General features: G+C 48.8%; 1 protein-coding gene across 6 annotated transcripts in view; it reads left to right on the plus strand.

Moving 5' to 3' along the window:
- The window catches only part of Arid1b (AT-rich interaction domain 1B), a 356,893-nt gene extending 343,897 nt beyond the window's left edge, over positions 1 to 12,996 (plus strand). For all 6 annotated transcript variants that reach the window (XM_075950348.1, XM_075950347.1, XM_075950338.1 and 3 more), the window contains 5 exons: positions 680 to 830; positions 3,438 to 3,534; positions 5,108 to 5,891; positions 7,909 to 8,039; positions 9,892 to 12,996. In XM_075950348.1, the coding sequence (XP_075806463.1) occupies positions 680 to 830; positions 3,438 to 3,534; positions 5,108 to 5,891; positions 7,909 to 8,039; positions 9,892 to 11,607 (2,879 nt within the window). In that variant the 3' untranslated portion in view covers positions 11,608 to 12,996. The remainder of the gene's footprint in view (positions 1 to 679; positions 831 to 3,437; positions 3,535 to 5,107; positions 5,892 to 7,908; positions 8,040 to 9,891) is intronic.
- Positions 12,997 to 13,390: the final 394 nt, after the last annotated feature.

A 13,390-nucleotide genomic window follows, 5' to 3' on the forward strand; every position in this document is an offset into this window, starting at 1 on the left:
CAGGCGACACAGACCACACCTATGAGAGCAGGACTATAGACGCTCTGGGGGGTCAGGAGTAGGTTTGGCCTCTGCTCTCAGTCTCACACAGAACCAAGGTGTCGGCCAGGACTTCTGAGTTCCAGGTCCCCTTCAGGTTCTTCAAGTTGTTGGCAGAATTTATTCCTTAGTCTCTTATGGTTATGGGACCAAAGCCACCGTCCTGTTGTGGGCTGATCTCTGTCCACCCTTCAGGATGTCCGTCTTTCGATGATAGGACCAGTAGGAGAGAGTCAGAAAGGCTCCATAGTCAGCCTTGAGCCCCAGATTTGAAGGGTGAATGCACAGCCAATTGTAAACATCACTACATCTCTGAGTGTTTCTTGCTGTGGAACATACCATAACCATGGAGCCACAGCCCAGCTTGTTTCTGGGCCTGCCCAGGTCAAGATCAGAGGCTCATGCAAAGCAAGCACCTGGGATGCAGGTGTCTTTGAGGCCATCTCAGGATTCTGCCTCCTTGGGAAGACTTCATATCCTTTCATTAGGATTGTGGTGTGTCATACAACATATAGGGATCATAGAAATTTCTAGAAGGGAGTGTGTAAGTCCTATGAGTCTTAGAAATTGCTTAATCCTCTGCCTTTGTTTTTTTTTTTTTTGGTTTTTTTTTGTTTGTTTGTTTTTTGAAAAACCACAGTGCCTGGAAGTAGCGAGCCCTTCATGACACAAGGACAGATGCCCAACAGCAGCATGCAGGACGTGTACAACCAGAGTCCCTCAGGTGCCATGTCCAACCTGGGCATGGGGCAGCGGCAGCAGTTTCCCTATGGAGCCGGTTATGACCGAAGGTGAGTGCTTTTGGTGAGATGAGACAATTTACCAAAAACTGCTTTCCTCGGATGCACACTTCTGAGCCCTAGTGGCAGCACAGTAACCGTGTCTAGTGGCTACTTACAGGGGGTGGCCTCAGCCAGACCCTGAAGAACTTGGTCTCGGACAGTCAGGGGCTGTTATTTATGAGCAGGTGTCGGCAGCAGACATCAGATTCTGGTGTCCTGGCGTGACTGGCAGGCCACTCTTCCCCCAGAACTCAGGAGCCACGACACACCGCACCCTCCGACCCAGGACCAGCATTCCCCGAGGCAGCTGTTACCACAGTGAGACCGCCTAGATGTGCCTATAAATTCTGCCAGCTCCCTGGGCTTTTCAGTACCCGGCTCTCCTCCCCAACACTCCCTGGGATACCTAGGATATTGCACTTGGCACTCAGGCTTTCCGAGTTCTGGACCAAGAGTGGATTTTACTCTTAACAGACATCTCAGGGACACAAGAGTCTCTCCTTGAATCCATTTTGATATCCACATGGCAGGCAGAGCCACAGGATCACTGTTATACTGATTGTACTTAGGTAGGAAGACAGTGGATCTCACAGGAAGGCCATCAGAAGCATCATCCTTCAGTGGTGACAGCAACGGGCTTCCTTCATGAAGAGATTCCTGTGCCCCTGGTTGTGACACCAAAGGCTTCTCTCTCTTGTACTGGTGTATTCTTCCCTAGTGAGACATGCTCCAGGCAGGCCTTCAGCCTGTGGCGTGTACTTGGGATCTGTGAAGCACACGAGAGGAGCAGGCCTTGTCCTCTCTGTAACTGCCATGTGTTAGTAAAGGACAAGGGGGATTTGAGTCCCTTCCTCCATGATCCGGATATGGTTGGTGTCTGCCCAGGGTCGCATGACTACGCTCAGGCCCTCACCAGCACACCTGCTAGAGCCAGGAGAGGTGATGTCTGGAGAGGGGCTCAGGACAAGGAGTGGGTGTGAAAATAACTGTTACACCTAGTCAGGTCTCCCCGGGGTCTTCCCAGAGCCTGGCTCTTAAAGTACAGCGCCACTGGGAACCAGGTGACATGGTTGTTGACAGAGATTTCTGTCCCACCTGGTCCCTCAGCCATTTGTCCCAAAGAAATACACCGGCTTACATTAATTATAAACTGGTTGGCCCATTAGCTCAGGCTTTCTTATTAACTAATTCTTACATCTTAAATTAGCCCATAATTCTTGTGTTAGCCATGTGGCTTGGTACCTTTTATCAGTGAGGCATTCTCATCTTGCTTCCTCTTGGTCTGGGTGAAGACTGAAGACTCAGCCTTTCCTCTTCCCAGAATTCTCCTGTTCTGGTCGCCCCGCCTATACTTCTTGCCTGGCTACTGGCCAACCAGCATTTTATTAAACCAGTACAACTGACAAAACTTTACAGGGTATAACATCATTGTCCCACACATGGTGGTTTTCAGTGTTCATACCCTGACCATGTGTGATGACATCAATCCGTGAGCCATCACAGATGCCTAGTGCATGGAATGGGGGTCACAGTTAGCCGTGGATCACAGTGTGGATCACTAGTACATGGGATAAGGGATCAGCTGGGGTCTAGGATCAAGTAAGAGTTGCTGGTTTTCCCCAGTGAGATTAGATAGTTGTGTAAGGACAGACACTCCCAGAGATTCCAGTTAGCCTGTTCTCCTTCTGCTGCAGAGGCTGGCTTTGACTAGTCCACCTCAGAGCCTGACCTCACTGTTGGCAATCTTCTGAAAAAGTGTTACCTGCCCATCTTAAGTTTTATTCTTGTCAGTTATAGTTCTTTTCTCTATCCTCCCTTCTAGAGTCTTCCCCTATCTGTTTTCGTTTCTTGATCAGATTAATAATATATCCAGTTCAGTTACTCTCCCCTCCAACAAGATCCAGTCTTTCTAAATTAAGCCAGTTTGTTGCCACAGCTCCAGCTCTGTTACCCCTGAGAATGTTAGCTTCGTGGCACTTACGATTTCTGAATGAGAGAGCAGTTGCAAAGGAAAACTGTCAATTTCTGAGCGACGATTTGATAGGAGTTTCGGTCGCTACTAGTATCCTTTTCCATACCCTTTGTCATTAGGAACTTAGAATTTTGACCACTCCTCTGCCAGGGTTAGCATCTGGGGACTCACAGAATCTAGCTTTAAAAACTGAAGCATGTCTGTCCTCAGTGAGAAGGGAGAGGAAGTAGCATCGTCCATATTCTTATACTTCTAGAAATGCTATCTCTGAACTCTAGTTAGTTCCTTCTTCTGACTCCCATGACAACACCATGCAGCACTCGCCAGTGAGTGGGTGGTGCTTCCGCCTCAAAGGAAGAGGCCACAGCCAGGACAAGTACATACAAGGTCCTGCCTGTCCGACCGGTATTCCTCTGACACCTATTAGCAACAGCCTGAGCTGGGAGTTTGGCTCCTCTCCTAAGATGGGTGTTACCATCCCTGAAAGAAACTGGGCTACAGCTGTGGCATCCTGCTCTGCTGGAAGTAGCGCGTGTGGGGAGAAGGCAGAGCCATTGGGTAGAGCGTCTGGAAATGGGCTGTTCGTGTCTTTGTTTGCCGCAAGTTCCGTGTAAACTAAGTTTTCTTTGAATACCTTGATCTAGGCATGAGGCTTACGGGCAGCAGTATCCAGGCCAAGGTCCTCCCACAGGACAGCCGACGTATGGAGGACACCAGCCTGGCCTGTACCCACAGCAGCCGGTGAGTGGAGCAGTGGGCGTGGGCCTGTTTTCCCTTTGTCTTTCTTAGGAAGGTTTGGGGAGGGCCAACAGCAGCCGTGCGCTCTACCCAGTAGTCTGAGAGGGTTGTCTAGGAAGTACTCAGAAAACTGAAGACAGCTCTTGATATGTAATGTGCTGGGATACGTAACACATGCTGGGCACGTGTCTGTGGTCACTCCATGTTCCAGATCCGTGAGCTGAGCCAACCACAGGTCAAAAGACAAGTGTGCAGAGTGTGTACATACATTTCCTTCATCCTTGTTCTCTGAATGAGTAGGCACAGCTATTGAGATAGCATTTGCTTGCACTGCACTGTGATCCGAGTCCTCTAGAAATAACTCAAACAACAGAGTGTGTTTAGATGGCAGAGAAAGCTTGAGCCTTTGTCTCCAAGGGACTTGAATGTCTGAATGTGGCCCGCGGGGGTCCCAGGACCAGTCTCTGTAGATACCCAGGGACAACTGTCTGCTAGTCAATCCACTGTAGGACAGAAATGTGCCATACTTAAAACAACCCAGACTGTGGTAGACCAAGCCTAAGAGCCGACTCTTAGATACGAGCAATGGGCTGTGCGTGCCCATGATACCAACATCACCTATTTTGGTGGGCACTACTCTAGTGACTGTGGGACCCGTTGCCCCCCTGATGTGCACTCACTAAAATTTTTCTTTAAAATAATAACTAATGACATATTTTGAGTAATAGGGTAGTTCATGCTAGCTCCCAGCTGAGTCATGCAAAAGTCACAGTACCTTGAGGATGGAGCTTCAAATGTGACCTCAGACACTGCATCCAGTTGTTGCTGAGCTACCTTTTTGACCTGGAATCTCTGGCAAAAAGAGAATACACACACACAGAGAGAGAATTGTCTTAGAATTTTTCAATAACAAAGTCGTTTTGAAATATTCATTTACTTCCGGAGCATACCTTATAGTTGTTGAATCAGCTTAATGTAAGCAGTTTGAAGTGAAGTGAAACACATGGTTCACCCTCAGCATCTCTGCTTCCCACCAGGAAGTCCCACCCCCATGATGAGCACGGGTAAGAGATGAGGGGAAGGAGTTGTGTGGAGGGACCAGGATGGGTTTCTTGGAGAACTGGACCTAGCCAGTAGGCAGACCAGCCTGAGGAGCTGTGTCTGCATAGATGTATTGCCATCTGTTGAGGGGTCCCTTTGGTCCAGAGCCTCCCAGGGCGACCTTGGGATCCCCGCCTGCTCCTGTAAGGCCGAGCATCTCTCGGTTCTGTCTGTGCGCACGTGCTGCTTGGTGGTCCCCCGTGCTGTGCTGTCCCTGTTGCGGCCCAAGGAGAGGGGTCCTTGTTTTTGTCTAACGTTTCATATCCATGGAAGCAAACTTGAGAAGCCCTCCTCAGAGTGTGTGGTGATACTGAAATCCAAGCCTAAATTGCCAGTGCTTGTCAGTGTGTAAGAGCGTCCCATATTCGTTTGGAAATGAACCATCTACCCAGTAATAACTATTTTGCATAATTGAGTGTGTATGATTATACCTCTAAGAGTACATCAGTATGTTTTGTCTGTATATGAATTTCAGAATTACAAACGCCATATGGATGGCATGTACGGGCCTCCAGCCAAGCGCCATGAAGGGGACATGTACAACATGCAGTATGGCAGCCAGCAGCAGGAGGTGTACAACCAGTACGGAAGCTCTTACTCTGGCCCGGACAGGAGGCCCATCCAGGGACAGTATCCCTACCCCTACAACAGAGAGAGGATGCAGGGCCCAGGCCAGATGCAGCCACATGGAATCCCACCTCAGATGATGGGTGGCCCCATGCAGTCAGCCTCCAGCGAGGGGCCGCAGCAGAACGTGTGGGCAGCACGCAACGATATGCCTTATCCCTACCAGAACAGGCAAGGTCCAGGTGGCCCTGCGCAGGCGCCACCTTACCCGGGCATGAACCGAACGGATGATATGATGGTACCAGATCAGAGGATCAACCACGAGAGCCAGTGGCCTTCCCACGTCAGCCAGCGCCAGCCTTATATGTCGTCGTCGGCATCCATGCAGACCATCACGCGCCCGCCTCAGTCATCATACCAGACGCCACCATCGCTGCCAAACCACATCTCCAGGGCGCCCAGCCCCGCCTCCTTCCAGCGCTCCCTGGAGAGCCGCATGTCTCCAAGCAAATCTCCCTTCCTGCCCACCATGAAAATGCAGAAGGTCATGCCCACAGTCCCCACATCGCAGGTCGCTGGACCACCCCCTCAGCCACCACCAATCAGAAGGGAGATTACCTTCCCCCCTGGCTCTGTGGAAGCGTCACAGCCAGTCCTGAAACAAAGGCGAAAGATCACCTCAAAAGACATTGGTGAGTTTGGAAGGGGTGTTCTGAAAATGGGTTGTCTTTTCAATCTGGAACTTCAATTTAGATGTCATTTCCATCCATTCAATTGGATGAGATTCTTAATAATACGAATTATCAGGATATTTACTTATGGGAGCATTGATTAGCCTACTCATCTGAATAAGAAACAGGCCAGAGAAGAGCCTGCATTGAAATAATGATACTTCTAGGTGCAAAGGTTGCGTGTGTGAGAGACAGACGCTTCAAGGAGAGACTCAGGACTGTGCGTTGGCTTCAGATTTAGCCCTAACCAAGCCACTTAATTGCTGCAGCGAATGCTTAAGAGGCCCACTGTGAGGCTGAGGGAGTTGAAGGCAAGCCACTCTGGTGGCAGTGTAAGCTGAGCTTCTCTGGGGAAGGGCGGAAGCCTGGCCGTGGTGTATAGATGGATAGATGTGATGTGTGGTGCTCTCTGCCATGGTGTCTGGAGCTGCGGCAGTCCACACCACGCTGGCAGATACAGGCCGAGGAGTTGGCCTCGGCTGAATACTAATGCGCTCGCCCGTCCTCTCTGAGACGACGGGAATACTAATTAGTGGTCTGGAGTATCTGGAGTAAGCACAGCTTCCTCTGCAGTTATTTTGAAGTTCTTTAACACAGCATAGAAAATAATAGCTCTTGGTTGTATAAGAAAAAAACTTTTTCAGAGATTTTGGAATCACTTGACTTCAGATCATCTGCAGTGATGAGAAAATTGAACAGATAGTAAAGATGCTGTCAGTTGTTGGAGATAAGTAGGTACACAGTGAGAAAAACGGCATATATGGATCTGTAGGGGAGATGCTGGAGCATAGATACTGAGCCCAATTTTATAGAGAATTTAAAATGAAATAGATATTTATGTTTGTGTGTGTTGTGTGTTTAAATAGATACATATATCTACTTTTTTAAAGATGTAATTATTTTTATTTTATGTGATTTTTGCCTACATGTGCATCTGCATTATATGTATGCATTGCCCAAGGAAGCCAGAAGAGGGTGTTAAATCCCCAGGACTGGCGTTCCAGATGGTTGTTAGCTGCCATTTGGCTGCTGGAACCCAACCCTGCTCCTCTCCAAGAATAAGTGCTCTTGACTGCTGAGCCATCTCTCCAGCCCAGTGTCTATTTCTGTTTTGTTTTGTTTTTCACCTCTTAGCTCAGTTTCTATCAGTGCTTGCCTTCAGCTTAGGGAAATTTATGTTCCTTAGTTTCTAAAGTCTGATTCTTTGTATGACAAAAGTCATGTTTTAAGATAAAAATCTTAAAAAGCTTGTAAAACAAAATCACAGCAATGATGTCTTTGGACACACCTAAATACAGCCCCCCCCCCCATCACACTCACGTGCACTGCGCACGGCACAACTTGTAGTTGTAGTGAGGGGGTACACCAGGCTCCCTCTCAACCTCGGGGTCACATCCAAGGCCCCCGCAGGCCTCCTGAAGAGCTCCCACTGCAGACTCAGGGCATGGGAAGCCCCCAGTGTGGCCCCACCCTCTCAGCAAACCTGACAGCGTCATTTGCTCACTTCTGATGGCAGGAGTAGGAACAAAAGAAATGCGGGCTTCCCGCCTCCCTGTCCTTGGCTCAGCCACACCCTGAAAATGGACGATCAGGGTGCCTGGTTGCAGCCACAGCATGTTCTGGTGAAGGGGCTTGGAAGTGAGAGAAACAGTGCCGGAAACCCAGACCTCTGTCTAAGGCTACACTGTCTGGGGCTTACATTTTCCTCTAATTCCACAAACTTGACAGTCTCAAGATGCCACCTTGAGGTCCTTTTGAGTGAAGGAGGCAAAAGAAGACAGCTCTGCTGGGGTTCCACTGTGCAAACCTGATGCCCCCTACTGAACACCCGAGATGACAAGGACCACAGGGTTAGCATCTTTAGCTAGTCAGGCGGCAGCCGTGGCTGACTGCGAGCATTTGCATGCAGCTGGGCTGCAGCCCACGCTCTGCTCTTCCTCTAGGGCAAATGTTCACAATGTCCTCTTCTCCTGTTTAGTCACTCCCGAGGCGTGGCGTGTGATGATGTCCCTTAAGTCGGGTCTGTTGGCCGAGAGCACCTGGGCTTTGGACACCATCAACATTCTCCTCTACGACGACAGCACTGTCGCCACCTTCAACCTCTCCCAGGTGAGGCAGCCATAGTGCAGCTCACTGCAAGTTAGCGTGTTACACAGTTAGGGGATCACAGTTCCTGTGCTGGTGCCTCAGCTGATGAGCAGGGCCTGTCCAAGACTTTGAATCACTGCGGTTAGCATGAAGCAGATTCATCAACATGGAGTTGCCTGAGGACTTAGTCTGGGATGAGAATTGCATTGCTGGGGTGTGTGCGTGTGTGTGTGTGTGTGTGTGTGTGTGTGTGTGTGTGTGTGTGTGTGATAGCAGTAAAGAATTTGTCACATTTGTTTGTGACCCTGTGTGATCTTGAAGTGGTCTCCAGCTTCCATGTGCTAGGGTTGTATGTGTGCCACCTCCCCATGCTGCAGTTTTTTTCCCCAGTAGAAAATGGGTAACTTATTAGGTAAGAGAATAGAGTTCGATGATCCCTATGTCCCCACCATATGACAGAAATGATCAGGGGCTGATGGCCTTGCCTGCCTCCAGGTCTGCCTTTCTCCTGGCTGTTCTGAAGCAGTCATTCGAAATCTTGCTGCTTAACCCTATCTGAAACCCTCTGTTCAGAGTAGTTTGTAGCAGTGTGATTGACAGATCAAGAACCCTGAGAGAGATTCCAGTCACTGGGGCTGTGGCCTTTAAGAGGTGCTGACAGTAAAACTGAGAGGCCGGCTCTCTTTGTGGGGTGTAGACAGCTCAGCCCTCCTTTCCTGATACTGAATAAGACCAGAACTCTCCACCACCCTGTTTCTTTTCACCATGTCTTCTGTGCCGCCCAAGAGACAAGTCTAAGTTGGTGGAATAAATTAAAGTGTCACAAACATTGCATTATCTGGTGGTGGTGTTTTGTTTTTAAGAAAAACTTAAATAATGTATCCAGCCTTTTCTAGAACCTTCACCTCGTGACAAGTGAACTCTGGCTGGTCGTGCATTTTTAAACCCGGAAGTGTTTGATTAACTTGCCCTTTACTAGGGAAGAGGTAAACTAGTAAAAGGGAGGGGGCCGCCCAAGCTTCACGTGGGAGAATTCCTTTGGGAGCACCAAAGTGAGTGTTTGGTACAGCTTGTGTCCCCTCACCCCAGGACAGAGTCCCAAGCCCCTTCCAGGGAACAGAGATGCACAAGTGTGGGCAGCTCCATAGTGTCTGTCATACAGGAGCATCCTTGCATGACGGGCTGCGTGCCGGAGCGTGCCGGAGCCGTGCGAGCAGGAGGGCTCGCTCACCTTTCCACAGGCCGGCCTCTCTGCTAGTGGCGCCTGTCTTTCACTAACTTTGCCAATAACTGAAATGTAAAATTACATCTTATGGAGCAGTCTCATTCGCTTATTAGGGACTGAATTGATTTGATTATAATTTTCACTGTTTATGAGCTACTACATTGCTCAAATTATCTCCTCCAAAAGGTATAGAGAGAACATAAGTTAGGGCAACCTATGAAACCTGAGACAAAAATAGCCATAAAAATCCTGAGATTATAACCATAAAACCCCCAGCAGATGACTCCCAGATAAATAGAAGAGGAAACAGATCCGCTCTGGGTACAAGAGTCCATAACATCCTTGCTCCCACTCCTCACATGCACAGTGCCTAAATTGGCAGCCGTGGAGAGTGGGGAGCTCGCCCATGTGTGGAGAGTGGTGGCAATTCTCACCACGTGGGAACCATGGGTCTGGAGAGCTGGTGCCGGTGCTGGCGGTGCCGGTGCTGGCGGTGCTGGTTGTCAGAGAACGAGGGACACACTTGGGTACACTTGTCCGTCATTAGGAAGGTAGCTTTCGGGTGTGTGGTGTGCCCTCCAGCCCCTTCAGGCAGAGCTGATGACCCCACCCCTCACCCTGTGCCTGTTCTCTCTCTCTCTTCTCCAGCTGTCTGGCTTCCTGGAACTTTTAGTAGAGTACTTCCGAAAATGCCTCATTGACATTTTCGGAATTCTTATGGAATATGAAGTGGGCGACCCCAGCCATAAAGCACTTGATCACCACACGGGGAAGAAAGACGACAGCCAGTCCTCAGGAGACGATTCTGGGAAAGAAGATGCTGAGTGTCCTGACGAAGAGGAGGAGGAGGAGGAGGAGGAGGAAGACAGTGGAAAGACAGAGTCGGAGGGGACGAGCAGCGCTGCCCCTGCTGCTCCAGATGCCACCGTGGACCCCAAGGAGACGCCAAAGCAGGCCAGCAAGTTTGACAAGCTGCCCATAAAGATTGTCAAAAAGAGCAACCTGTTTGTGGTGGACCGGTCTGACAAGCTGGGCCGCGTGCAGGAGTTCAACAGTGGGCTCCTGCACTGGCAGCTGGGGGGCGGCGACACTACAGAGCACATCCAGACTCACTTTGAGAGCAAGATGGAGATCCCTCCTCGCAGGCGCCCGCCTCCGCCTCTGAGCTCCACCGGGAGGAAGAAAGAGCCAGAAGGCAAAGGTGATTCCGAAGAGCAGCCAGAGAAAAGCATCATAGCCACCATCGATGACGTCTTGTCTGCCCGGCCAGGGGCCCTGCCTGAAGACGCCAACCCAGGACCCCAGACCGACAGCAGCAAGTTTCCCTTGGGAATCCAGCAGGCCAAAAGCCACCGGAACATCAGGCTACTGGAGGACGAGCCCAGGAGCCGGGACGAGACGCCCCTGTGTACCATCGCGCACTGGCAGGACTCCCTGGCCAAGCGCTGCATCTGTGTGTCCAACATTGTGCGGAGCTTGTCTTTCGTGCCTGGCAACGACGCAGAGATGTCCAAACACCCAGGCTTGGTGCTGATCCTGGGAAAGCTGATTCTGCTGCATCACGAGCATCCAGAGAGAAAAAGGGCGCCACAGACCTACGAGAAGGAGGAGGAGGAGGACAAGGGGGTGGCCTGCAGCAAAGACGAGTGGTGGTGGGACTGCCTTGAGGTCTTGCGGGATAACACACTGGTCACGTTGGCCAACATCTCCGGGCAGCTAGACTTGTCTGCGTACACGGAGAGCATCTGCTTGCCGATCCTGGACGGTTTGCTGCACTGGATGGTGTGCCCGTCCGCAGAGGCACAGGACCCCTTTCCCACCGTGGGGCCCAACTCAGTCCTGTCACCACAGAGACTTGTGCTAGAGACGCTCTGTAAACTCAGTATCCAGGACAACAACGTGGACCTCATCTTGGCCACACCTCCATTTAGTCGTCAGGAGAAATTTTATGCTACATTAGTTAGGTACGTTGGGGATCGCAAAAACCCAGTCTGTCGAGAAATGTCCATGGCGCTTTTATCGAACCTTGCCCAGGGGGACACACTGGCAGCAAGGGCAATAGCTGTGCAGAAAGGAAGCATCGGAAACTTGATAAGCTTCCTGGAGGACGGGGTGACCATGGCGCAGTACCAGCAGAGCCAGCACAGCCTCATGCACATGCAGCCCCCACCTCTGGAACCCCCTAGCGTAGACATGATGTGCAGGGCGGCCAAGGCTTTGCTGGCCATGGCCAGAGTGGACGAAAACCGCTCAGAATTCCTTTTGCACGAGGGTCGGTTGCTGGATATCTCGATATCGGCTGTCCTGAACTCTCTGGTGGCGTCTGTCATCTGTGATGTACTGTTTCAGATTGGGCAGTTATGACACACGTGAGCAGGCACGCATGCGTGAGTGAAGATAGAGGGTCACATAGGACTGGCTGTTTCTGTTCTCGTTTATCCAGCGTAGGATGAAGGAAGAGTCCTTGCTTCTCTGCCCCATCACTATTTACCAATTGGGAATTAAATCATTAATTCGAACAGTTATAAAATTAATATTTGCTGTCTGTGTGTATAAGTACATCCTTTGGGGATTTTCTATTTCTTTTTTTTTTTAACCAAAGTTGCTGTTCAGTGCATTCAAAGGTCACTTCTTTTCCATAAAATTTCCTTTTTAATGTTTTTTTTTAAATGTTGTATTGCAGTTTTGGGGAAGTGAATTGAAAGAAAAAAATTTTTTGGCAAAAGAGGCTAAGATAGGAAAATTTTACCACACCGAGGCAGAAAGGTGGAAGGAAAATTGATCCTTGAATTGATTTCCTATGAATTTCATTCTTCACAGAATGATAAAAACAAAACTGCACCCCGTCACCCAAAGCTCTGTGCAATAGAAACTTCTAGAGATAGAGGAATAGGGGCTGGAGGAAGTGTGGCAGTCAGTCAGAACTACGAGTGATACTGGTTTCTCCACAGGAAAGTGGTTACATTAGGCTATGAGCAAAAAAAAAACGGCGCTTTCAGTTAGGGGTGAAGCTGCACCCTGACAGCCATCCGCGGAACTGCTTCCTCACCACGGCCGCCATGTCTGCTGCGGTTCGGCCTCCACGTGACAGTTCTTCACAATTCCTTTCATCGTTTTTTAAATATTTTTTTTACTGCCTGTGGGCTGTGATGTATATAGAAGTTGTACATTAAACATACCCTCATTTTTTTTCTTTTCTTTTTTTTTTTTTAGTACAAAGTTTTCATTTCTTTTTCATGATGTGGTAACTACGAAGTGATGGTAGATTTAAATAATTTTTTATTTTTATTTTATATATTTTTTCATTAGGACCATATCTCCAAAAAACAAAAAAAAAAAAAGAAACAAAAAATACAAAAAACAAAAACAAACAAAAAAAGAGGGTAATGTACAAGTTTCTGTATGTATAAAGTCATGCTCTGTTGGAGAGCAGCTGCTCCCAATGTGCTTCATGAATCAAGGTGTGGAAATGGTTGCATATGGATTGATTGAGAAAATGGATACCAGTACAGACAAAAAAAAGAAAAAAAGAAAAAGAATAAACAACTAAAAGGAAGAAACACAACTTCAGCGATTTTTCTGTGACAGGAATCCACATTTGTATTTCAAGATAATGTAGTTTAAGAAAAGAAAAAAATGAAAAAAACTTGATGTAAATTCCTCTTTTCCTCTGGCTTAATGAATATCATTTATTCAGTATAAATCTTTATATGTCCCACATGTTAAGAATAAATGTACATTAAATCTTGTTAAGCACTGTGATGGGTGTTCTTGAATACTGTTCTAGTTTGATTAACGTGGTTGCATAGTAACCAAGTTATTTCCAGGAAATAGGGGAGATGTAGCAGCCTCCTCCTGGTAGTGAAGCCTGAAGGCCAGAAGGAACTTTTGGGGTTACCTGCTTGAGAGTGGGGAGCCGCCGTGATCTCTCAGATTGTTTAGCAGACTAGGCCTTCTCTGAAGCAATTAACAATGTGACATTGAGGTGTGCCCATTCCCCTCATATATGGGTGGTGGCTGCCAGTCCCCTGCAGCGGGGCTCTCCAAGCTGACTGGCCTGGAATCATAACCTTCTGCCTTTCACCACGTCTTTGTTTTAATCCTAGCTCGCACTCGCCATGTTTATTCTGTGTGCCTCGAAGTTACT

This window comes from Microtus pennsylvanicus, chromosome 1 (genome assembly GCF_037038515.1).
Source record: "Microtus pennsylvanicus isolate mMicPen1 chromosome 1, mMicPen1.hap1, whole genome shotgun sequence".
Lineage (NCBI taxonomy): Eukaryota > Metazoa > Chordata > Mammalia > Rodentia > Cricetidae > Microtus > Microtus pennsylvanicus.